Raw genomic sequence first — 26080 nt, 5'->3', positions numbered from 1 at the left:
GGCTCCGGGGGCAGCAGGGCCGGGAGCAACCGCGGGGCGCGGGGGAGGGGCGGGGCGTGCGGGCTGCTGTGCGCGCCCCAGGCCGCGCCGGTGCAGGGGGGCGGCCCCGGGAGCCCCAGGGCTCGGGGGCGCGGCCTGGCGCGGCGCCGCGGAGCCGGGGAGCGCGCGGCGCGCGGAGGGAGGACGCCGCGGCCGCGGGACAGCGCCGTTGCTCGGCAACCCGTCCTGGGCCCGCCCCCCGCCCGCGTTGCTAGGAGACGGCGAGGCCCGGGGGGCGGCGGAGCGGGCCCTACGTGCTGACGCTAATTGTATATGAGCGCGAGCGGCGGGCTCGCGGGTCCTTTTTAGCGCCATCTGCTCGCGGCGCCGCCTCCCGCCTCCCGCCTCCCGCCTCCCGCCGCCGCCGCCGCCCTGAGTCACTGCGCAGCCCCGGCCTCGGGTAACGGACGGGGCCCCAGCGGGAAGGGCGCCGACGGAGCCGCGGCGGGGAGGGCCGGGCCGGGCGCCGCGGGGCTCGGGGCCTCCGGGCGCTCCCGGGAGCCGAGGCCGCGGGGCGGCGGGGGCGGGGGGGCTTCCGCGCGGCCCCGCGGTGCCCGAGCCCCGGCCCCTCCGCGCCGCCCGCCGCGGCAGCCAGGCGGCCTCGGGGCGCTCGGGGCGTTCGGGGCGCGGAGGAGCCGGGGCTCGGGAGCGCCCCCCTCCCCGCGCGGAGCAGCCCCGGGGGGGGCGGGCGGGGGAGCGAGGGCCGGCGGGGGAGGGGCGGGGCGGCCGCGGGGCCCGGGCTCTCCGCCCCCTGGAGGCGGCGGCCGCGCGGGGAGGGCCGGCCCTGCGGACACGTGGCCGCCGCGCCCGGGGGAGCGTCCGGGGAGCCCGGGAGGAGCCCCTGGAGGAGCACCCCGGGAGGAGGTCCTGGAGGAGGTCCCTGGAGGAGCCCCGGGAGGAAGCCGGGGAGGGGGAGCCCGGGAGGAGCACCCCGGGAGTAGGTTCCGGAGGAGCCCCGGGAGGAAGCCGGGGAGGGGGAGCCCGGGAGGAGCCCGAGCTCCCGGCGCTGCGGAGTCGCGGGCTGGGGGCGCGGAGCTGTGGCGACCTCGGGGCTCCCCGGGGCGCGCCCTTGGCCGTCCCCGGCCTGCCCCGGGGGCCGCACGCGGGGAGCGGGGGGTGGGCAGGGCCTCCCGCCGGGATCGCCAAGGCCCCCCGCGGTGGGGGTCGCGCGGCCGCGGTGGGGCCGGCGCCTCGGAGGAGCCCGCCGGGACTTCACGCGGGGGGTGGGGGTGGGGGTGACCCTGAGCCTGCGCCCGGCCCGGCCCGGCCCGACCGCCTGGTGCCTAACGGGAGTGTCGGAGCGGGTCCCTCACCGAGTTTGTGTTTCTAAGGCGATTGGGGGCGGGGAGCGGGAAGTGCGGGTGGAACCGTGGGGCCGCGGCGGAGGCCCGCGGGCGGGGGTCAGGCCGGGCGGGACGGGACGGGCCGGGGGCGGCGGGCGAGGGGGCCGCGCGGAGAGCCTGCCCCGGGGCGCCCGGCTGCGGAGGAGCTGCAGGCCCGGCTCCCTTTTCGGGGGCAGCCGCGCCAGGACGCCCCCTGGCTAGCCCCGGGGCCTCTCCCCGGTCGGCTCCCATGACGCGCCTGTTCGCACTTGGGGGCTCTTGCGCCTTTGGGTAAGGGGGAGATCTGCGGAGGATAGGGACTGGCTTTAAACTGTCGGAGGGGAAATAATGTTTACAGTGATTTCTCTCACTCTCTCTTTTTTTTTTTTTTTGGACTGTCTCATGTTTGAAGTTCAAACTAAAAATTTAAAAAAATTAAGAGTTCACATTAACGGTCCACATCTAAAATGTGCACTTGCTTTAAACTGTTGGAAGGGAAATAAGGTTTACAGTGATTTCTCTCTCTTTTTTTTTTTTTGGACTGTCTCATGTTTGTTTGAAGTTATTCAAATTAAATGAAAATTTTTAAAAAATTAAGAGATCAGAGAAAAATTAAGAGATCAAATGAATGGTCCACATCTAAAATGTGCCCTTCACGTGTAGGAAGACTAGTCCCTTGGGGGAGGGACGGAACTAAACATGGGTTATGAAACCTTGACATAGTAGATGATCATATCAGGTCAGCATTATGCTGATTTGGTAAATACAGCTTCAAAAAACTCATCCGAGTTTGAAAAATATGTACATCTTATCTGTTGCAAAGTACCTCGTTTTGATATTGGGCCCATTGACAGAATATGAAACTAATGTTCAGTGTGGCACAGGACTGTCCTCTAGAGATTTGAAACACGACCAAAACCCAACACTTGTACCAGAATTAACACAAAATGCTATTGCTCATATCACTACTTACTCAACTTGCACATATGGTCTCCAGGTGACTGAGTTCTAAAACCCCAAAATTATGGGGCCTAAAAGAGGCAAAATCTGTTTGGCTTAAAGATACCAAAATCAAATACTACCTATCTGCCCATTTTTTGATTGGTTGTAAATTTGAAATGTTAGTGACAATAAGATTAGAGAGGATGAATCCTGATCAGTTTTGAAAACTGATGGTCTGTTCGGTTCAAGTCTAATCAGACCTGTAGTTGTGTTGTTGTTTGATTCTTTTGAGTAAATATTTTAGCATATATTTTTTGACAAAACAGGAGCAAAACAAACATTGGTCATTAAGATGTAAAATGTGATGAATGCTTTAAAGAAAAAGTGGGGGGCAGAGTAGTAATTACAGCCTCTACATGAAGGACCTGTTTAATGGTGATATTAAGTGCCATTTCATACTAATTTTATCTGAATAATAAGTTCTTGGGCAGAGTAGGGTTTATTAGAGTATGGTTCAGAAGGTAAGGTTCCTGCTTCCATTCCTCCTTGTAAGTGGTTAGTACGTTGATAGGAAACCACCAGGTGACATTACTGCACTTGCCATGGAAAGTGGCCTCGGCTTCCGGTGACCAACTCTGCCTTTTACTGCTACATGGTTTGATAGCTTTTTATTCAAGAATTCTGTACCTTTTGATTTTTATTGGGAAAGGGGACTAATTTCAAAGAGCCTATAATTACATTTAATTACCTATAATATCTAATTAACTACTTTTAATTATTTTCTAAGGTAAAGAGGGTACGGAACACAACAGGGGTAAATAATGTAACAGCACACATTATTCTGTGTATTATTAACTGATTTAATGCTCCTAGAAGTAGGTAATAACATTTTAACGTGGAAACTTAAGTACAGAGCAGTTAAAGGACTTCTCCGAGGTTACATGACAGAGCGGTGATGACTTTTTTTCCCAACTAAAATTCTCATAATTAGTAATTATTCTAATTTTTAAAATGAAATTTACATTTAGAATAGTTTTAAGTTCTCACAACAGTTGAGCAGAAAGTTAACCGTAACCCCCCTGACCCCACACATGCACAGCCTCTTCCATCAGCAGAATGACGACTTCTGAGGAGGCTTTTGTATTGGTTTTTAAAGGGAGTTCCTTTGAGTCAAACTGTTACGGTATACAACAAATTGGACTTAAGAAAAGTACACTTGCTTGGGTTCCACTGGGGTCCAAGGAAAAGCACCAGTATTTATATAGGTCAGGCGTCATCTTTCAACATGGAATTTGTTTACATAAGTTAGTTGATGGCTTCTAAGTCTTTTGTCTGCCGCGCACGCGCGTGTGTAAGTAAGTAAGTGTAATTTCCCTCCCTCCTCCATGTGAATAAATTGGATTTGTTTGTTATTGCTGGTTAAATTTTCACTGGATTTTCAGTCCACCCCAGGTGTGTTTCTCTGTTTCGGATCAGATGAGAATCTAGATATTGAGCTCCCTTGGCCAAGAAGGTATGTAGTATTCTCAAATAGGGGTCCATTTTGCTTAGGACACTTGAGACGGAAGTCAGTTCCAACCAAGTTGGCTGTTGACATCCCAAAATTGAAAAAGTGAGCCTAAAGAATAGGCTATTCTAACTACGAGGTTGTGTTGGAGCCAAATAACGGTATTGAGCCCCCGGACCACTGAAAACGTTCTTCCTAGAATGGCAGTGCCTTAAATACAGATTTGCTTGAAGTGCATTTGGAAGGAGAGGTCAGATCTCAGGTAAAGGAAAATCTTATCTTTGGGTTAGTATTGGCCCCCTTGAACGCTAGCTTTAAAGACATAGGTAATTTTTCGTGACTGGTGGTTAACCCACGAGGTCGTCCCTTCCTCCAAAGGAATATCCACTAGTGTACAGTTTGTGTAACAGTAGGCTGATAGGCACTTTGGTTTTGGGAATGGCATGGGTTTTGGAAGTTAGATTTTAACTACTAGTTACTCTCCTTTTGTGTGTTGCTGAGCAAGTTGCTTAGTATTTTATCTGCAGATAGGAGGAAAGCCTATAATACAGTAGCCCCTTAGGAGTAGCTTCGTAGATGTTCACTTTCTTCTCCTTGAAAGTCAGGAGAGCGTAGAGCCAGGTTTACTGGATTGATGAGAAATGATTTGATAACACGTGTCAGGACGTCTAACTGCTACAAGACCACAAAGTGTAATCAGTTTGTGGTTTAATTCAGTGACTTATTTTTCCCCCTCTTTTTGCAGTGGAAGATTTTCTTTGTGTACAAGTTCTCAGGTTAAGATTTGCCTCTAATCACGTTTTTATGAACTATGTCTTTGAATTGAGATCTTCTGCATATTACATACATTGGGTAATGAATTCTATCTTTTATTATAAAGGGACTTTATTTCTAGGAATGCTTTTCCTTAAACTTTATTTTTTGATACAGAGATACCAGCTTTCTTTTGGCCTGGGTTGTATTTTACTTGAAAACTATATCCTTATGTTAGAGATATGTTTCTTATAAATGGGATGTAGTCGGGTTTCTTAAGTCCTGCCTGACACTTTTTAATGGCCTTCAGTTGATTTACATTGAACGTTGTTACTAATTACCTGAGAGTTTGGACTGTGAAAGCACAAAAAACCTAGAGATGTTTAAACCTAAACCTCTCTCAGGTTGGTATAAAAAATTTTTATGACTTTAAATTGTTTTTCTTCTATCTTGAAATTTACATGTTTGGTTTAGGGAGTCATCTTGGAAATTACAACCTGCTGGGGCTCCTAGGTGGCTCAGATGGTTAAGCGTCTGCCTTCACTCAGCTCAGTCACGATCTCCAGTCCCGAGATCCAGCCCCACATCAGGCTCCTGGCTCATTGGGGAGTCTGCTTCTCCCTCTCCCTCTCTTCCCCCCCCCCCCCGACTTGTGCACTCTTCTCAAATGAATAAATAAAAATCTTAAAAGAGAAAAGAAATTAAAACATGCCTACTTAAGAACACTAGACTACTTAATCAGTTTCCTGCTCCCCCCACCTTCACTACCGACTTAATGTTGTGGTAGTTTTAATTTTTTATTTTATTTTAAGACTTTTTTTTTTTTTTTTTTTTTTAATTCATGAGAGACAGGCTGAGACACAGGCAGAGGGAGAAGCAGGCTCCATACAGGGAGCCTGAAGCAGATTTTTTAACATACTACACAGTGGTGATAGTTAAAAATGTTTACTTAGATATATGCGGTTATCCTTTTTGCCGCTTATTTCTTCTTGGAAATTAGATCTTCCATTTGTGATAACTTGCCTCCTGCCTGAAGAATATACTTAATAGAATTAGTGAGAGTGCTGGAGGTATTTTTTCCAGAAAAATATTTTTCCCATTCACTCTTAGAGGATGTTTTTTTAGTTGGGTATAATATTCTAGGATCGTTGGCTGTTTTCAGCACATTGACAACTCTGTTCTCTTTTGGGGTCCATTGAAGAGAAGAGGATTGTGTCTTTTATGGCTTTAGTCTGAATCGTTGCGTTTTTGAGGGGACTTCTTTGTCTTTAATGTCTTTCCTTTTCACTGATATATCTAAGTGTGAGTTTCTTTTTTATTTATCCTGATGGGGATTTGTAGGGCCATCTTCCATTAGTTCTGGAAAATTCTTAGCTTTTGATTTCTTTCAAATATTTTTTGTATTCCCTCCTCTAACTCCTAGAACTTGTATTAAATCTTTGTTAAGACTTTATTGTATCCTCAAATATCTTTTAACATCAGTGTTTTCCATCCTTTAGCCTCTACCATATTTTGGAAGATTTCTTTTTTTTTTTTTTTTTAAAGATTTTATTTACTCATGAGAGGCAGAGGGAGAAGACTCCCTGCAGAGAGCTGGACATGGGATCCCCGGATGTGGGATCCCCGCACTCTGGGATCACACCCTGAGCCTGAGGCAGACCCTCAACTGCTGAGCCACCCAGGCGATCCTTGGAAGATGTCTTCTAAGCTTGCTTCCTTCACTTAATTATCTTTCCAGCTGTGTTTAGTCTGATAAACCTGCCCATTTAGTTTGATTTCCATTATTTTTATTTCTTGAAGTTCTGTTTAGTTCTTTGCCAAATTTGCTCTATAACCTTTAATGACTGTGTGCAGATACTCCTGCAGACACACTGTTTTCAAACTCAGTAAGCATGGTTGTTGTCATTGGTCATTTGTCGTTTTATGTTTGTTTATAGTCCTTTTGACAGTATTTAAGTCTTTGGGACAGGTTTCTGTTGTATTCTTTTGCCCTTATTGCTCTTGAAAGCTACTTGTATAAATATGAGGTCTAGGATAAAGATGTCGTTCATATTGGGTATGTAGGTGTTTAGGAATACTATCAAGCAGACCACTTTAAGCTCATGGCTTGAGGTTTTGGGACAACACTGATAAAGTGATTCTAGTTTATTTGGCCAAGAGTACTGGTTTGTCATCCCTGAGAATATAGCACTTTGGTTCTGCTTAATGTGGAGGGTTGGTATAAAGATTTCCCACTTTGGATAGGTCTGGGGCTTTTGATTTCACCTCTCAGTAGTTAAAGCTTCACTTTTTAAGATTTTTTTTTTTTTTAAGATTTTACTTATTTATTCATGAGAGACACACACAGAGAGAGAGGCAGAGACACAGGCAGAGGGAGAAGCAGGCTCCTTGCAGGGAGCCTGATGTGGGAGCGCTGAGCCACCCGGGCTGCCCTGCTTTTAAGATTTTAACAAATATTTTTTCTGGACTTAAATATTTGTTATTGGTAGAATTGGTCTGCATAATTTAGCTTGTCACTACCAGAAATGGAAATTCTTCAGATGTCTGAGAAAGCAATTTCACGTCTGATAAATATTCTCATTGATTTTATTTGATGTTGAGTGAAGTGAAAAAACAAACAAAAAAACCCCCTAGGTATTAACTGAAACCTGTGTTTTCTCAAGGTGATCTGATTGAGAACTACCTGCCTCAGAGGCTGGGCTTCTTACTTAGAATGGAGATTTTGGGGTCCACTCTTTCAAATTGGTTGGTTCAGGATCTGGGTATGGGAATCAATCTTTTTCTCTTTTAAATGAACTTATTTGTACTTTTAGACTTACAGGAAAGTTGTAGAGATACTCAGAATTTCTCTATGCCCTTTTCCCAGTTTTCCTCAATGTTAACATCTTAACGTTACCATGGTACTTTGACTAGTCTACATTTTTAACAATCATCTCAATTACTTTGCAGAACGATTGATTGACCCTGTGCTAAGGTAATTAAAAATGGACAGAATTAAAAAGCTTATGTTTATTGAGTAGTAGTTATCAAACACAAGTTAAGTCTCTTATGAATTTGCATCTTAATAGGAACAGTTTTTTTCCTATTTTTGTAGATGGTGACCAGAAATTGTTTGCCCTGAGATAAATTTTTGCAAAGATGGTGTCAACCCAAACAATGGAACTACAAAATTAGGCCTGATTTTAAAAACGGAAGTGTGTACAATCAAGAAACCTAATTAACTAGAGTGGGTAGGGCAGATTGGAGAAGATACCTCTGAAGAAGTAAATTCCATCCTGTTCTGTCTTGGATCATTTTTATTAAAAAAAAAAAAAAAAAAAAGCAAAAGATTTTCATTTTAAGAGTTTGAATCCTGGGGATCCCTGGGTGGCGCAGCGGTTTGGCGCCTGCCTTTGGCCCAGGGCGCGATCCTGGAGACCCAGGATCGAATCCCACATCGGGCTCCTGGTGCATGGAGCCTGCTTCTCTCTCTGCCTGTGTCTCTGCCTCTCTCTCTCTCTCTCTATCATAAATAAATAAAAAAATTAAAAAAAAAAAAAAAAGTTTGAATTCTAGGGCGGCCTGGGTGGCTCAGTGGTTTGATGCCTGCCTTCAGCCCAGGGCCTGATCCTGGGGACCCGGGCTCCCTGCAGGGAGCCTGCTTCTCCCTCTGCCTGTGTCTCTCTGCCTCTCTCTGTGGGTCTCTTTGTCTCTCATGAATAAATAAATAAAATTTAAAAAGTTTGAATTCTACATGTAACCCCATGAAATGGACAGGGAAGGTAGCAGTGCAGCCATTCTTCTGAGTACATGTTAAAATGTTTTAAAAATCTGAATTTATAAGTTTGGAGGGTTATTTTTGATGTTTTTGATAATTGCTGCACTTACTAGATTGTGTATTCAACCTAGCAAGTTCCAAAATGTTAGCAAAATGCCAAATAATGCAGAATGAAATGTTCTGCTTTCTTCCAGTCTTAACTTATAGGTGACTACTATTAGTTTTCTGGTATATCTTTACAGAAGTGTTTTCATAAAATATGTGTATGACTTTGCATATTCATAGATATCTACCTGTCCAGATTGGGTTTTGCCATATGCCCTATGCTCTTTCCATATCTGCTTCATTTTTTATTGCAAAGCATTCCATTGTATGCACCTTCCATGCTAATACTAAGTTTATTTTTGATGAAGTACGTAATTGTAGCTGCTCTCCATGTAAGCTTTATGGATGCCCCTGAAGGATGCAGTACAGCGATTGGCAAAAGCACATACAATCCCTGTAATATGCTTGTGCTCTGGTTAGTTGGGAAAGATAGACCTTAGTCAAATAATCACACTTAATTTGTAATTACAAACTTGAGACATCTTACGATGGAAAGAAATAGGGCATTATAGGACTGTTTACAACCAAGAAATCTTATTCAGCCGGAATGTGCAGATTGGAGAAGCTTCTCTGAAAAAGTAAAAACTTTGAGCTAAGAGACAAAGGGCATGTTAACTGAATTTTGGAAGAACCTTCTAGACAAATGTTAAAGCACAGGCCTTTAGATTTGTAATATTTTTTTCATGTTAGAATCTCACAAATGGGTAACTAAAGCTGGAGATGGACTTATTTAAGGTTTTTGATATTCCTATGGCCAAATTACTCTCCAGAAAGAAAATAAGTTTATAGGAACACTGGCTGTATTTAAGAATGCATGTTCACCATTTTCCCTGAATTAATATAAGATCTTTACTGATTGGATAGACAAACTATAGAGTCCCACTAGTATTTCTTTGACTAAGATTCAATATTTTTCTTATTTTTGAATTCATATTTCTTCATAATTTTTTGCTAAATATTTTGTTACTGTTGGCTAATTATCCAGCATCACTAGAGAAATTTATCAGTGCTATTAGAAATTATTTAAAGCAACAAATATTTAAAAGTAGAATAAGAGACATTCTTAGGAAGAAATATTTTCCTCATAATTTGTTTAAAGGATGGATATTGGCTTAGTGGTAATACTTCACAGATAGGCACTTGACTGCCAGTCAGTAACTCTTCTTAACTCTTTAATCATCATGCAGGACATGTTGATATGAGGAATCACATCTTATAGCATTCTGAAAGTTAAGTCTGTGGTTTAAAATTTTAAAAGGTAAACTTGATTTTAATATGGTGGGATCTTGAGCTTGATTTCGATTATTTTTTTGTGATATGTACATTCATTACCTGTGGCACTCAGCCATTTTCCTGCCTGCATATAATGTTTTACCTTAAGTATTCTTTTTTTTTTTTTAAGATTTTATTTATTTATTCCTGAGAGACATGGAGTGAAGGCAGAGACCCAGGCAGAGGGAGAAGCAGGCTCCCTGGAGGAGCCCGAAGCAGGGCTCGAACCCTGACCTCTCTGATTTCCGGATCATGCCCTGAACCAAAGGCAGAGGCTCGACACAGCTGAGCCACCCGGGTGTCCCAAGTATTCTTTTTCTTAGAGCAGTGTTCTCTAAGTTAATACTAATCTCTCTTAGTAGAATTTAGGCTAAGCATTTAGGAGATGCTCCAATCAGTTCTAACGGTATTCATGTCAGGTAACCGAGAGTTTGTTGACAGTATGCCAGCATATCCCATATCCCGGTGGCCTTGGGGTGTGCTCATTATCAGTGATAAGACGGGAGGTACATTTGAAGAGATAGGGAAGGTTTACTTGAGATAGGTTGGGACTTCGCACTTTATAGTGGTCATTAAGTTGTGTAAGTAGTGGCTGACATTTGATAAAAGGATTAATAAACTTTTAATGTTTTTTTGAAAGATTTTATTTATTCATGAGAGACAGAGGCAGAGACCCAGGCAGAGGGGGAAGCAGGCTCCACGCAGGGAGCCTGATGGGGACTCGATCCTGGGACCCCGGGGTCACGCCCTGGGCTGAAGGCGGCACCAAACCACTGAGCCATCCAGGCTGCCCGGGATTAGTAAACTTTTAAAAAAGGTCTTTGGGGGTCATAATGGTGGCAGACTTTCGTTTTTAACATTAATTTGATGAGAATTAATAACTCTTGAAGTGGATTCTGTGAGGTACTAAGTCTAAAAATATAAAGAAAAATTGACCATTTGTAGTTACAGGAGTTTGAATAAAGGCCTCTTGTATTCATTTTCTGTGATGCTAGCATACATCAGATGCTTTAGAGCGGTGCTATTATGAAATTGTCCTTACAGGGTAGATTTTAGAACATAATGGTAACTTGTTTGTTTATGACTGTATCCTCTGAAAAATTACTTGGGGCTAGTATGAAAGCCCATATATATGTGCCATGATTTTTCTTCTTAACACTGATGTGTTTTTAATGGGATTATACATTCCTCTTTGGGATAGTCCAAGTTTTATTGATTTAAAGGATTTGGGCATCAGATGTTTTTATTGGTATTAAATACATAATATACATAGTTTGTTAACACCGACATTTCTCTCCATAGATATTTGGAGTTCTTACAACATGGCAGACATTGACAAGTAAGTGCCAGATAGTTGATTTCTTGTTTGTTTTTTCTTAACTCAGAGATCGGGCTTCACTTTATACTGTGATATAATTAACAGCAGTATTAATAATGAAAAATGTATGATAATGATTGATGGTTAGTACCTGCAGTTAATAACAGTTGGGTACCGTGTATCCAAGACAAAATATAGGAAATATAATCATTGCTTAAATAAACTATTTGCTAGTATTTATTTTTAGGAATGTGCTGAGCACAATAATGAATCATAAATACTTGGAAAATTCAGTTTTACCATACTTGTATTTCCCAAAGACTTTACTACTTCCATTGTAATGTATCGTACATACAAGATAAAAAGTGTATGAAATCTGTGGAGTTTAAAGAATAATAGGATACTTCAAGGTTTTGAAAGTAAAAATTACTATCAGAAGCCCAGTGTCCCTCTTCTCAATTGCATCCTCCACCTTTCCTCTCCAGATGTGTAAACACTGTCTTGGCATTTGTCTAAATCATTTTTTTCTTTAGAGTTTTATCACCTACATATTGTTAATCAATGTTTAATTTTGAAAATGTGAATAGCAGTCACAAACTCAGCTGTGTCTAAAAAGAAAAGCAATATTACCACTTGAAGTCTCTAAGGTAGGAAAGTAAAAACAAAAAGGTGATCTGGGTCATAGTCTAGCTTTAGCTTTCCTGGGCAAGGTCATGCATTCTAGAAACATCAGTTTAATGAAGTTGGCTTCTGGCGGGGTTCTAGTGTGGATGGATGTCCTGCAGAAATACGATAAAGGGAGAATGAGTGAGCTGCACTGTTCGTTGCTTATGACTTCACACAATTTAGGAGGAGGTTAAAACAGAAAACTCGGGCGTTGATGGTATGCTACGACAGTCCACAAGTTGTAGACACAGCATGGAGGTGGGAAGGCGGGAAAATTTAACACAGGCATCACATTCAAGGACACCGAGGAACCTGGCCACTGCTGGCGTGCTTAAAGGGGTGGCCGCAGGTATTTTAGTGTCATGGCTTTCCAAGTGATTGCCTCCGGTGTTCCGCTGCTCCAGTCTGGATTGCTTAACCTTGGTTATGCGGCTGTCACTGTGGATCTATTTTATTATCTTCCTGGGGTTTCCTTTTGTGTCTTCTCTTGGGTTTGCTGTATCCCATGCTATTTTCTTTTTTAGTTCTTTAGTACTTTCCTGGAAGAGTACAAGGGAAGTAAATTATTTTGAGACTGAAAATGGCTATTCTGTTCTTATGTTTAATAGTTGGAGTGTAGAATTCTCATTTGGGAATCCTTTTTCTTCAGAATTTTGAAGGCATTGCCCCATTGTCATTTGGCTTCCAGTATTGCTGTGTTGAAGTTCAAAGTTCATTATAATTCTTGATCATTGTATGTGACACATATTTTGTTTTAAACATAATACATATATACTTATTTCTGGAAGCACTCTGGCTTCAGAGTTCTGAAATTTTCACGTTATATCTATTTTTTAAATTTCTTGTGTTAGGCATTCAGTGGTGGGCCCTTTCAGTCTGGCAACTTGATGGCTTTCAGTTCTGGGGAATATTCTTGACTTACTTTGTTGATTGTCTTATTTCTGTTTTCTCTTTCTGGAGCTCCTATTATGTTGTATGTTGAACTGGTTCTTCTAATTATCTTTTGTCTCATTTTCTATCTTTATCTCCTTGTTCTTTCTGGCAAAGCTGAAGAAACTTTATCTTTCAACTCTTGTATTGAGTTTCTAAATTTCTGTTGTTTAGTTCTCAGGAGTGTCTTTATTCTCTCTGTTCCTGTTTTTATAGCATCTTGTTCCTGTTTCATTGATTGTAATATCTTTTCTCTGGATTGTAATATCTTTTCTCTGGATGTTTTTCCCCTGTATAGTATGTTTGTTCTTCAAATTTTCTTTGCCCTATTTGTTTTTGTCTCCATGTAAAAGCATTTTCTCAAATATGAGGTGTATTACTTGGTTGTCTAGTCACTAAGATCGGGGTGGGGGGGAGAACATGCAGTTGAGATGGTTTTTAAAAAGTTGATTAGAAAATTTGAGTGTTGGGGGGTTTAATTTAGATTGTAATGTAAGGTCATCAGGGAGGGCATTTATTGTGAGAATCTCCATTGTCAGATTCTGGGTTGGTCAGATACCCCGGTTTAAAAGTATCTGGGTAAAGATCTGACTTTCAGTGTTGTGGGATCCAAATTGGGAAAAGGTGGTTTAGGGAAGGGTCTCTGCACTTTGTAGTGTGTGATACAGGCTTATATCTGAGAGACTCGAGGTTGTGTCTGTGGTCTTGTAGTCTGAGCTCCCAGTTTAATCCTTTCCAAAGAAGAAACAGCCATGCTTCTGCTAGATTGAGGGAGAGAATCTGGAGATTTAACTGCTTTATTAGTTTTTGTTTAGTTCTCTTTATTTTCTCCACTTTCATCCCCCCAGCCCTAGTTCCAGAAGTGTCCTTTTTAAGATTTTGTGTTTGGGCTCCTACTTTTTGAGCTTTTACCACTGTTAATTTAGATGTCAGTTCTCAGTGAAGTTGCTATTGCTGTTCTTGTCTTTTTGTCCTTCAATGTTTGTCTGGTTAAAAAACCCTTTTGTTATAATTTTAGTAGGGATTTTGGTAGGATTAAGATCAGAGGAGCATACCATCTTAACTTTGCAACCTTTACTTTAAACTTTTTAAAAAAAGAATAAATAGGTTGTGACAGCTTGATTCCCCACCATCCCCTTATTTAATTTTAGGTGACTGAGCCCTAGAAGAGTGGGAGGAAGGGGAAGGATTCTTGTTCTTTAAAACAGGAGTCAGCAAACTTTCTGAGTAAAGGAAAGTTTTGAAGGCATCTTATAAATATTATAAATCTATAAAATACATAAACTTTAATATTCTAAAATTTATATAAGTACCGATTATAAATATTTTAGGCCTCTTGGACCATTTGGCCACTGTTGCAGTTACTCAACTCTGCTTTGTAGTGCGAATGCAGCCATAGACAATACCTAAACTTACGTGGCTGTGTTCCAATGAAGTTTTATTTACAAAAATAATGGCCTGTGTTTGACCATGTGACATAGTCTGTCGACCTCTGTTTTAAAGCCTTAAAATGTAGGTGTTCAATAAATGATTAAAATCACACTGGAGCTTTGCGCAGTGGCAGTATCGTAGCCAATGAGGTTTATCCGAGGCGCGATTATTGCTAAAATCACACTGGAGAAACAGCTGTGCCCCAGGTAATGACCCTTAAATCTAAAAATGTTACACTAAAAGATAATTTTAGAAGTAATCTATTTCGGATGGGAAGGCTGAATTTTTTCTCCTTAGTTTACTGGACTATGCATTTTGCTGATAATACAGTTGACATTTTCTGTATTTGTCCTTATATGAAAATTAGGTAGTATTTGTCTCTATATGAAAGTTAATATTTCAAATGCTGTTTCTAACCATGAAAGTGACTAAATCTGTAAACCAAATACTAAAATGTAAAGTCACACAAGGAATTTTATGAAAATATATATTGACTTAGATACTCTTATTTCCCTTTTAATTCTCGTTGTAATTTTATGTTCAAAAACTAGATTTTTAGGATGAAATGGGGAGAATATTCTCTTATTACTTTTTTCCTTTTCTTTCGATGGTATCATCCTCCTGGCTTTGATCTAAGCATAAGTAGACTCTGGTCTTCTTAACTTTTTCTGCCCATCTCCACTATGAAGTAAAGAAAAAGGAAAGTCCAAAGATAGTCCAGGCTGTACTGTACTGTACTGATTGCTCTTATCCATCAGGGGTACAGGATCCTTGTTTTTCCAAACTCCTTCATTCTGTTGACTTTCATTCTCTAGGATGCCTCATGGTCCAGCATGGCTACTGAACTCTAGTCATCACATGCCTATTTTATGAAGGGAGCAAGATTAGAAGGCCTCCCAGCTGTCCTATAAAGGAGGCTTACTCAATTCTGTACAAATTTTGCTTTTTTAGCTTCACTCACTGCCCAGAGTTATTTAACCACACCTCACCAAAAGGTACAGGTTGGGAAATGTAGATTTCTAAAAGCTTGGTGTTTTGCCATCTCCTAATATCAGGGTGCTGTTACTAAGAAGACCGAAATCCATGGTTATTGTGTAGAGAAACATACTTCTGACCTCACATTCCTGGGACCAACCCCAATCAAACCGCATTTTTAAAGCTTGGAGTAGAGGGGAGCCTGGCTGGCTCAGTCAGTGGAGCATGCAGCTCTTGATCTTGGGATTGTGAGTTCAGGCCCCACATTGGGTGCAGAGATTATTTAAAAATAAAATCTTAAAAAAGAAAACTTAAAATAAAAACTTTATGTTTGACCATGTGCTTTTAAATGAAATTCTGTGTACTTCCAGTTTGTGCTTGTTTACATGTGAAGTTAGAGAACTGAATTACCTTTTGAATTTCCTATTTCATATTTTTGAAAGAGGCATATTAACCTACAAAATGAGTTGAATTTTTTTATAATTTTTTATTTATTTTTTGGTAATTGGTACATTTGAACCTTGGTGTGATACTATGATATTGTAGCAAAGAACAGTCTGAACTTGATCAAGATTTGGATGATGTTGAAGAAGTAGAAGAAGAAGAAACTGGTGAAGAAACAAAAATCAAAGGTATTATTTTAAATTACTTCAGGAGCCAGTGATTGTTGGCACATGTCTTCTAGAGGGTAGTTAACAAATACTGTTCCCTTTTGGATCCTTGTCTACCCACGTGACCTGTATCTCTGGTTTAGGGACAGTTTGTATGTTCAGGGTGGGGGTAAGAAAAGAGGGGAAGAGGGAGATGGAGATATGATGGTAATAAGGGAAAAGGTATGAATATAGTTAGTAACCCGTCAGAAGTCACTCTGTATACCCACCCTCTACTGCTGGAGTGACATGGCATAGCTGTGTCAAACAGCTGCCCATGAGTTTTGTCTGAATTCAGAAATGTTACAGATGTTGGTGGGAGTTGTTTTGGTGATATTTCTAAACAAACAACACTAGCTTAGAGTTACTGGAAATGTTCATTGTTTCCTGCATAGAAAACATGTAGTTGTATGTCAGTCATTTTTTAATCCATTCCAATCAAATGACAAAAATGACATTTATTAAATGTAAAAAAAATTCACTGTTTTCTTTAGCAAATAATTATTTGGGGGGGGGTTAGCAGTGTTAGTGGGGAATTGTACTGCTTAAGGTTACACCCTGTAGGTATGGGCCAAGAATATTAAAGTACTAGATGACTCAATTTTTCATTGTAAACCAGATGGAGGTTAATTGTGAAAAGGTCACTGAACTTTAGCATTAGCTTTCATCATGTAACATTCTTAAAAGACACATAGGTCTGTATCCTTAGTGGCTAGTCCTAAAGGCATGTTATAGTAAGTGTATGTCATCCAGTAATCAAATTAATCTTAGAAATTGATCTTTAAAAACATAATTGGGAAAATTCATGTCAATTTTGTGTAATGTCTATTGATGAAGAGATGGTAATAGCAAAATAATTTGTTTTGCCTAAATCTAGTTTTCTAGTTTATTTTTGCATTGAACATAATTTTTAGACACCGTTAACCACATTTTGTTTGGCTTTAGTTACAACCTTGATTGCCTCAACTGTTAACTATACACACAAGCACACTATACTAATAAGCATCAAACAAATATTTAGGCTACTCTACAGTCTTTCTCCCAGGGTTGAAACTGTCATTATATTTGCAGTTTTCTGATAATGTGTTGTCTGCCTTCAGAGTGTTACGTAGAGTCATACATAGTAGGTAGGCATCTGGATGAAGCTTTGAGCTTCTCAAAAATGTTAAGATGGATGAAATACAAGGTTGTAGGAGGAGAAAGGATATTTATTGTTAAAAGGTAGTTGTGGCAGTGGCATTTGTTTAGAGCATTAGGAATCTGAGCTTTCTGAACGTCAGGTTTTCCTAGAGTGGATTTTGCTCCACTTGCTTGCTGCCTGTCTCTACTCAAACCAATGAATTATGGGCTAGTCAGGAAAACTTCATTATTGGATTGTCCTATTAAAATCGCGTAATACATTTTCATAAAATCCTTCTTTCGATGCCCCCCCCTTTTTTTTTTTTTTTTTTTTTTTAAAGCGCGTCAGCTGACTGTTCAGATGATGCAAAATCCTCAGATTCTTGCAGCCCTTCAAGAAAGACTTGATGGTCTGGTAGAAACACCAACAGGATACATTGAAAGGTACAAGTTCTTCTTTTCCGTGGTCCTTATTTATCCTTCTGTAATCAGCATTGCAGGTGTATCTTTTTAAAACCACCTAGGACTTAGATAATTAACAGTGAAAAGCCAATGTCTGTTAGTATCTAGTATAGGATTATTGAGAGTTTAAAATTTTGCTGAGTACCACCAATTTAGAGTTGATCTTTGAAGTTTGACTCCTCTCCACAGGAAATACACTGATCTTAACCATTTCTGAGATTTATTTGGGGGTTTGCTAGGAATGCAGAGAATTAGAAGAAATACAGATTTCCTATTTATTTCACTAGTCCTATATATAAATCATTAACAATAGTCTGTATATCTTATTCTGCTTATAATCGTTTTTACTTGGTTTTATAATTTAAAGATTCATCCCTATTGCTATCTGTATGCAATCTCTAGTCAGCAGTTTCTGGCTTCTGAATGTTGTCACTTGGGGATATTTGTCCACCATATTTTATACTTTTTCTTTGGCGGATATCTAGATTGCCTCTAAGCTCCATCAACACAAACTCCATTATAATGGTCCTCTTTTTGCATGCTCTCTTAAAGAACTGTGTAAGAAATTTGTGAGACATGTACTTACCAGTGGGATTATTTGTTATGGGGTATGCAAACTTTAAGTACTTCCCAGCTTGCTTTCTAGAATGACTGTATCCAGTGCATGAAGGATGCTTTATCCTTGTGTCCTTGCCAGCAGTTGGCATCGTTCATCTTTATGGGTTTTTGTTTATACCAGCCTACAAGGTGCAGGCATATTTTATTTGTAATTTTTGCTGTCTAATGACTTTTGAGCTTTTCTTCATGACTGTAAGCCTTTCAGGTTGCTCTCGTCCACTTTCCTATTGGGGTCTACTGTCTTGTTTTGCAGGAGTTTTTGTATATTCTAGGTGTTAATCTCCTCAGTTTTAGGTTTTATAAATAATCTTTTGTCATTTTTATTTATCCATAGCACTCTCCACTAAACCAGCATCTTTCATTTTTTATGTTTTAAGTTTTTTGACCTATGGCTTACTGTTTTCAAGTTAAGAAGTTCTTCCTAGTTACTTCTGCATTTCCTGTTGAGTAGTTTTACCTTTTCATCTTTAGGTCTTTACTTTTCAAGGCCACCTTTGTATTTAGCTGTGCATCAGGGTTTTTTGTTTTTGTTTTTGTTTTGGTGAGCCTGTTTTTATAACACTTCATTCTTTCCCCATTTATTTGTGATGCCACCTTTATTGCACATCAGTTTCTTACAAACACCTGTGTTTGTCTTTGAGCAGCACTCTTAATTAATGTGGCTTTTTAATATGTCTTCATATCTAGCAGGGTGATAATTTAATCTATTAATCTATTTCTCCCTGTAGTATCTTGCTTTTTTCTACCCCCCGCAATTCCCTAATGGAACATACTCTTAAGATTGGCCTAATTATATGAGACCTTTATCCCACATATGGCTGATAGTAAGTTTATAGGGGTTTTCACAAAATGAAACACTCCTCCACCAAATTTTGATAGGAGTTACATTGAATATATAGATTAACATGGTAGGGAATCATTCTTTTAATGTTAAATTGTCTCATTTATATCCTTGTATTTATTGAATCATCCTCTTTTCTGTTACAGTTTTTTTTCATAGTCTATTGGTTGATTCCTGTATACTTTAGTTGTGTTGCTGTTGTGAATAGTATCTTATTTCTTATTGTATTTCCAAATTGACTATTGTTAATGTGGAGGAGTGATATTGATTTACCTTCTTTTGCTGTTGATCTAGTATCCAGAAATCTTGCTACATTTACAATTGTTCTTTTTTTTTCCTCCCATAGGCAAAAGATCTTATCTGCAAATAATAGCAGTTTTAGCTCTAATCTTTTCACATTACACCACACCAAGTTTATTTTTGGTTCATTATAACATTTTCCAGGTCTTTCAGTACTTTGTTAAACAATTAGCATTAAACACGAGCATTTTTATCTTATTTCATCTTAACTAGGAATGGTTATAAAACTCCATTAGACTTATTGTCTACTTGGAATTTTTTTTAAAACGTCAAGTAGTTGATGTTTTATTCAAGGTCTTCTCTAGTGAAACTGTGTGTGTGTGTGTGTGTGTGTGTATGTGCATGTGTATATAATACAGAAATTTTTGTGGGATTATAATTCCATGCCCTGGTGTTAGAGTCAAGATTTCACCTTCTTAATGAAATAAACAGGGCTACTTTTACTTTTTCTCCTTTTTTTCAAAGCAACTTGTATACATAGGAATTAATTGTCCCTTGAACAGTTGATAGAACTCTTCTAAAAACGGACTTGGGCTTTTAGGGTTTGAGAATCCTTCTTTGGATTTGCTTCATTCCCCTTTCAGTTTCTTGAATTGAGGGCTTCGTTCATTTGATTTTTTTTTTTTAATTTATCTTTTATGGCCTTAATATTTATTGCAGATGTTCTGTGAAAGTTGAGTGTGAAGATCTATCTGCTGAAATTAGTACCTCAGATTTATTAACTGTGTTGTTCAGGTTCTCTTTATTTCTTATTGATTGCTTTATCTAACAGATTCTGGGAAGAATGTGTTAAATTTCCACTTAATCTGTTTCTCCCTGTGATTCTATTAGTTATGGATTAATATATTTTTGAAGCTGTATTATTAACTATATGTTGGTGATGTGTATATCTTGTCCTTTTGTTCCAGTTACCAGTATAAAATATCCTCTTTTATATTTTGTGGTGGTGGTGGTATGAATTGTTTTGTTTGATCTTAAGACCGCTATTCTAGGGATCCCTGGGTGGTGCAGCGGTTTGGCGCCTGCCTTTGGCCCAGGGCATGATCCTGGAGACCTGGGATGAGTCCCACATCAGGCTCCCTGCATGGAGCCTGCTTCTGCCTCTGCCTGTGTCTCTGCCCCTCTCTCTCTCTCTCTCTCTCTCTGTGACTATCATAAAAAAAAAAAAAAAAAAAAAAAAAGACCACTATTCTAGCCTTCTTTTGATGTTTATTTACCTGGCATGTCTTTCTCCATCCTTGTATCTTATCTCTAGTATGTAAGTTTGCTGCTTTATTAGTAATTTTAAACTCTTTGCATTTCTTGAAAGTGGTATTGTTTTTGGACATAATTGCTATTATTTTATAATTTATTGTACAATGTTTCTTTCTCTTTTCCTGCTTTTCTTCAAATAAACCAAGTTGTCTTCTGATATTAAAATTGCTGCATTTTGTTTTTTGTTATTATGGTAAAAGGGCTTCTAACCTAATATCTAAGTTTATTTACCCATATTGATTTCTTAAATTTACTAATGTCTGTTTTTTTTTTGTTTTTTTTTTTACACGTATATGTTCTCTAGTCCTCTTTTTTCCCATCAAGGACAACAGTAAAATTTACCAAGGTTTTTGGCCACCCACACTTACATAGTATTTCCGGATTTTTTTTTTTTTTTTTTTTTTTTACTTAGAAATTATTTTTAATGTAATGAGTGTTTGTGGCATATTTCCTGAAGCTTCATATGTCTCATACAATTTTTATTTTGCCTTCATATTTGAATAATAGTTTGGCTTATAAAATTTTAAGTTCAAAGTTCTTAAATATCTTAAAAATTCATTTCTTCTTGTATCTGGAGTTTTCTTTTGAAGCCTGTTGTCAGTCCGATTCCTTTTCCTGTATAGGTTATTTGCTTTTTCATTGAACACACTTAGAATTTTATTTGGTCTTTGATATTCATGAATATCATTCACCTGTCTAGGGGTTAGAGTAAGGATTTTCATATTACTTTAATTCTGAGAAATTTATTGCTCTTTTCTTCAGATATCCACCTCCTGTCTTTCAGCTGTTGCTAATTTTGTTCAAATCATTTTTCTGTCTTTCCTGCTGCTTTTCTGGAGAGTATTCCAACTTTAATGAACTTCCTTAAGCTGAACCTATCCTGTTTATCTTATTTGTTGGTTATTTGTTTCAGCTACTGTATTTTTCATATTTAATATTTCTACTTTGTTTTAGATTTCTTGGTCTTGTTTCTTCCCTCCTCTCTTTAAATATATTTACATTGTTCTGTCTAATAATACGGCTTCAGATGATACGTATTTCATTCTTTCATTAGAAATTTATACTCCTTAAAGTTTTAGTTATTTTGGCTGTAGAGCTCAGGCTCACTGGCTGATTTACTCCTCAATAATGATTATTGAGGGAGGAGAAAAGATCAGGCTCTGGTTTGTGACAGTCTCGTGGAATTTAAGAATAGAGTCTGGTCACCTGAGACTCAAAGTTTACTGTCAATTCCAGGCAATTGTCTTTGGCTGCTTGGGGCAGAGGAAGTTGCTCCTTTGGTTGTAATCTGTTGTACCTGGGTTGGAGGGGTGGAGGAGGGAGTGCTTTGTAGGCTCTCAGCTCAACGAACTCCTAAGAATGCTGGCACCTGGGCTTTGTGAAGGGTGAAGAGGTCAGGCACTGGCTGTTGTAAGGCAAACCCAAAATTTCAAAAGCTTTCTTCCAGTCTGTCCTGTTCCCTGTTCTGCTCATTCTTGCCCATTTCCAGGTGGCAGTTCACCCTGTACGGTTGTTAGTCTTACTCAGAAGTTGCTCCGTAGTATGTGTGCGTGTGAGTGTGTAAGTCCCTGAAATAGTTGTTTTCTTCTTGGTTCTGAAGTTCTAGGGTTCATTTTTTTTTTCTGAGATACGGTGTAGGTGTGGGCAGCACCCCATGTTATTTCATCACCTTGACAAAACATTAAGCTTTACTTTTAACTGTAAGAAATAAAAAATTGGTAATAGGTAATTTGTTTTTTTACTTCTGATTAATGTAACTAAAGTAGCGGTTAAGTAAGAGAAATATTTGATTTACAACAATCTGCTCATGGCAGAAAATTCTAACCTGGATTCTGGATCTCTTACACAGATTCCCTGAAGTTAGATCAATTTTAAGTGAACAGTTTTTTTTTTTTTAATTTTTATTTATTTATGATAGTGACAGACAGAGAGAGAGAGAGAGAAAGAGAGAGACAGAGACATAGGCAGAGGGAGAAGCAGGCTCCATGCACTGGGAGCCCGACGTGGGATTCGATCCCGGGTCTCCAGGATCGCGCCCTGGGCCAAAGGCAGGCGCTAAACCGCTGCGCCACCCAGGGATCCCCTTAAGTGAACAGTTTTTGGGTGGTAGGGGATTCATAAGTTTACTTATACTTCAGGTGGCGTATACCCCATAGAAAATTGTATGATTTATGAATTATATCTCAAAGCTATTAAGTCCCTTCATGAAATATAGCATTCTTTTTTTAATGTAAATTCAAGTTTCTTTTTTTTAAAGATTTTATTTATTTATTCATGAGAGACTGAGAGAGGCAGACACACAGGCAGAGGGAGAAGCAGGCTCCATGCAGGGAGCCCGATGTGGGACCTGATCCCTGGACCCCGGACAGGGGAATCATGTCCTGAGCCAAAGGCAGACGCTCAACCACTGAGCCACCCAGGCGTCCCTAAATTCAAGTTTTAAATACAGAGACTAAAAGAGGAAATAATGGTATAGGATATCATCCTTTTTTCTAATATACATATGCTCCTCTCCTTTTCCCTAAAAATAGCTGGTATGGGTGAGATACACATACTTTATTTTTTTAAATCAAGGTTATTGTCGTTATTCTCAGGATGCTCAGTCAGTCCCTAAATTTTAACTTCCTAAGATAGACTGTTTTACAGCTTAGATGCCAGCACTGACAAGTCTTTGCTGAACTTGATTATGATGAAAGATTTATGTGATTTACATCTTTTTATCAACTTACTGTATCTGTTTAAATGTTCACTTTTGAAATATTTTCTAGTTAAGTCTGTGTATTTTATATTTCTTGACTTTTAATTACTTTGAATAGACCTTTTGTTTCAAATAGGAGATTTAACATTCACTAACTTTTATGCTTTACTATTCAATATGATAGAAGTGTGAGTGTTTTACTCTGAATGCTATGTAACTGGTGCACTTCCAACCTTTCAGTTTGCCTAGGGTAGTTAAAAGACGAGTGAATGCTCTCAAAAATCTTCAAGTTAAATGTGCACAGATAGAAGCCAAATTCTATGAGGAAGTTCATGATCTTGAAAGAAAGTATGCTGTTCTCTATCAACCTCTGTTTGATAAGGTAATGATTTCTACTACTTTATTTTCTTTACCTAAAATTTGAGATTATAATAAAGCTCTGGAAATACAACCAACCTTGCAGATGGTTTAATCTTTATAGACCTCTCAGCAAAATGGTTATTCGAGGTATTTGGAAAAACTCAATAATAGCAATTCAATTGGTGGTACGCATTCATAAAATCTATACACAGCTTTAATGCAAAACAGCTAGTTTTTGGCTTGGATGTCAGTGTTTTTATGCAAGCTTTTCTTTTTTTAAATCATTTTAGCGATTTGAGATCATTAATGCAATTTATGAACCTACGGAAGAAGAATGTGAATGGAAACCAGATGAGGAGGACGAAATTTCGGTCAGTACCAACTTTAATGTAGTGTTTTTTTTGTCTTGGAAATATTTTATTGTAAGATTGTTGGTGAGTTAACAATAATCAGAACAGATGAGCCACTCACTGTTTGCCCTGCTACCATCTGTACCCAAATTCATTTTTCCCTTACATTTTTTAGTATTTAAATTTTATAGATCATGTAAACTTTTCCTTTGAATTTAATGACATGCAAAGGATTGTTCTTGTTTTTCAAGTAGTAGAGGCCTCTAAGTGATTTGCCTACAACTAATAAATGGCAGGATTGTGACACAGATCCGGTGTCTGTTCTATGACTATTTCCCGAGCGTTGCTATTTTAATGTTGGTTGATTAGGAGAACATAATGTTTTGATCAAAAACACCAAGGGGTGAGGATTTGGGCACAGTTTATGTTTCTTTTTTTAACTAAAGTTAAAAAATTTTTTTCTCTAAAACGGTTTCCCCATAGCTCATAGGTTCTACGTTTTGGGAGGGTTATGGTAGTAGCAATAAGTAAGGTTTGGTATGGGTAACAGCAGTGTTTACACAGTTGGATTAGAACTTGTTTGAAAATTGCAGTTGGTGATTGAGGATTTGCTGGTTTCTGTACTTCATCACTGGATGTAAGTTAGGAGATGGTAAGATTTTATCAAGTGATCTAATCTAGTTATTCAATAATTTATGCTGTTATTTATCTAGGAGGAGCTAAAAGAAAAAGCCAAGATTGAAGATGAGAAAAAGGATGAAGAAAAAGAAGACCCCAAGGGAATTCCTGAATTCTGGTTGACTGTTTTTAAGAATGTTGACTTGCTCAGTGATATGGTTCAGGTAATTTTATTCATTAAAAACATCAGTTTACCTCAAAGGGTAAAAACCTTTGAAATTTAAATGGGTATGATGACTAGTCACTCCATTGTTGACCTCTACAGAATGATTGCTGTCTTTTGAAAACTGTTACCTGTAGAAGGAAAATTGCATCTTCGATTATTGTAATCAAATTATAGTTCATTTTCAAGTTAGATACTGAAATAGTCCCTTTGACAGTTGTTTATCATTGAGCAGTGTTTTGTTTAGTCTTGTGTCTTCTCTGTTTAGGTGCTTGGTATTAGAGAGTGGAGAGAGGAAACTTAAAATTTCATTTATCTTACCAAAAAGACCTTTTCAGTCTGAAACAAATATTGAGGAACATTTGCATTTTAAAGGAATAACATAAAGATCTTTAACTCCTTTAACTCCTTTACTCCTTGTCACTTTTTTTTGAAATCCAACACAGATGTCACCTTCTCAGGGAAATTTCACCTGTTGTAATCAGATGCATTTCTTGAGCCACTATTATCTGCATTATAGTACTTTTAGTGTACTTTAGTGATAGAAGTCAAGAAAAAGAAATCTCAAAACTGTGACTGCTTATTGCATTTCTACTTTGGCAAAGTACAGAAGGACCCAGCAGAATGAAAGGAATAAGAAGCAGCTGGAAAAGGAAATGTTTTTAAAGCAAATATGCCTTAGACTTGGTTTTATGTTCTTCAGCCCATTCGGTCTGATGATAGATATAATTCTCTGTTAAGTCACTTTTTTTCTACCATTGGCAGTAGAAATGAGTAGAGCTTATAAGTAAACTATAGCTTTGGTATAAAACCATAATCTGGAGAGTAGGTCTTACGGTTTGTAATTGTTACCTCACTATATAAATGTCTCAGTCACCTAAATGTTTATTGTCCAGTGGTAGCACACTAATCCTGAAGTGCTACGTTAGATTCTCATTTTAGTTTTCTTAATTTGCAGGAACACGACGAACCTATTCTGAAGCACTTGAAAGATATTAAAGTGAAGTTCTCAGATGCTGGCCAGCCTATGGTAAAAGAACTTTGAAATATTTTTAGTTTTTTAACATTAGACATTTATAGGTAGATATATGGAACTTTCTAAAAAGTGATATTCTAAGCCTAGAAATGGTGAGAAAGAAGTTGGTACTCTTAATTATTGTTAGGAAATAAATGTTTGGGTGTTGGTAATTATGATACAGTATTTATTCCTTTTCCTCCCTCTGAACATAAAACTGTTATTGAAATATAGTAAATCCTTGTGTCTAGATGAAGAATAGATAAAAATGATAGCAAGGAAAAAAATAATAGCACCCTGAATACCTACTCTGTCTTAAAAGGTGTGTGTCTGGAAATTACATGAAACAAAAGATGTTAGAGGCCCCCTACTTCCCCATGATGAAAGATCAGCTATGAGCTTCTCCTAAAATCATCAGTATTATGTGAAGTATGGGCAAAGCTACTACAGACTATAGATTCTTTCTTCTATCGTGTGTAGTAAAGTTGGGCTATTTCTCTGTCACATTTGGGGTAGGAGAAGATTTAAAGTCTTTGTAGGGATGAAAGGAGGAGG

The 26080-nt window shown here is 39.1% G+C and overlaps 1 protein-coding gene and 1 pseudogene across 10 annotated transcripts in view; both read left to right on the top strand.

Annotated features, from left to right (window-relative positions):
* The first annotated feature begins 313 nt into the window (after positions 1-313).
* The window catches only part of NAP1L1 (nucleosome assembly protein 1 like 1), a 35851-nt gene continuing 10084 nt past the window's right edge, over positions 314-26080 (top strand). For 3 of the 10 annotated variants that reach the window (XM_038558488.1, XM_038558487.1, XM_038558489.1), the window contains exons 1-7: positions 11000-11036; positions 15564-15649; positions 17128-17230; positions 23200-23341; positions 23610-23690; positions 24383-24511; positions 25469-25540. In XM_038558488.1, coding sequence (XP_038414416.1) covers positions 11020-11036; positions 15564-15649; positions 17128-17230; positions 23200-23341; positions 23610-23690; positions 24383-24511; positions 25469-25540 — 630 coding nt within the window. In that variant the 5' untranslated portion in view covers positions 11000-11019. Of the gene's footprint in view, positions 440-845; positions 904-4607; positions 4663-7512; positions 7538-10999; positions 11037-15563; positions 15650-17127; positions 17231-23199; positions 23342-23609; positions 23691-24382; positions 24512-25468; positions 25541-26080 lie in introns of those variants that run through there. The other 7 variants (XM_038558491.1, XM_038558492.1, XM_038558490.1 and 4 more) reach the window with 7 other exon arrangements.
* LOC119869448 lies at positions 14158-14314 on the top strand (annotated as a pseudogene).

Source organism: Canis lupus, chromosome 15 (assembly GCF_011100685.1).
Source record: "Canis lupus familiaris isolate Mischka breed German Shepherd chromosome 15, alternate assembly UU_Cfam_GSD_1.0, whole genome shotgun sequence".
Lineage (NCBI taxonomy): Eukaryota > Metazoa > Chordata > Mammalia > Carnivora > Canidae > Canis > Canis lupus.
Note: the sequence above shows the minus strand (reverse complement) of the source record. Positions and strands in the feature narration are given on the sequence as shown.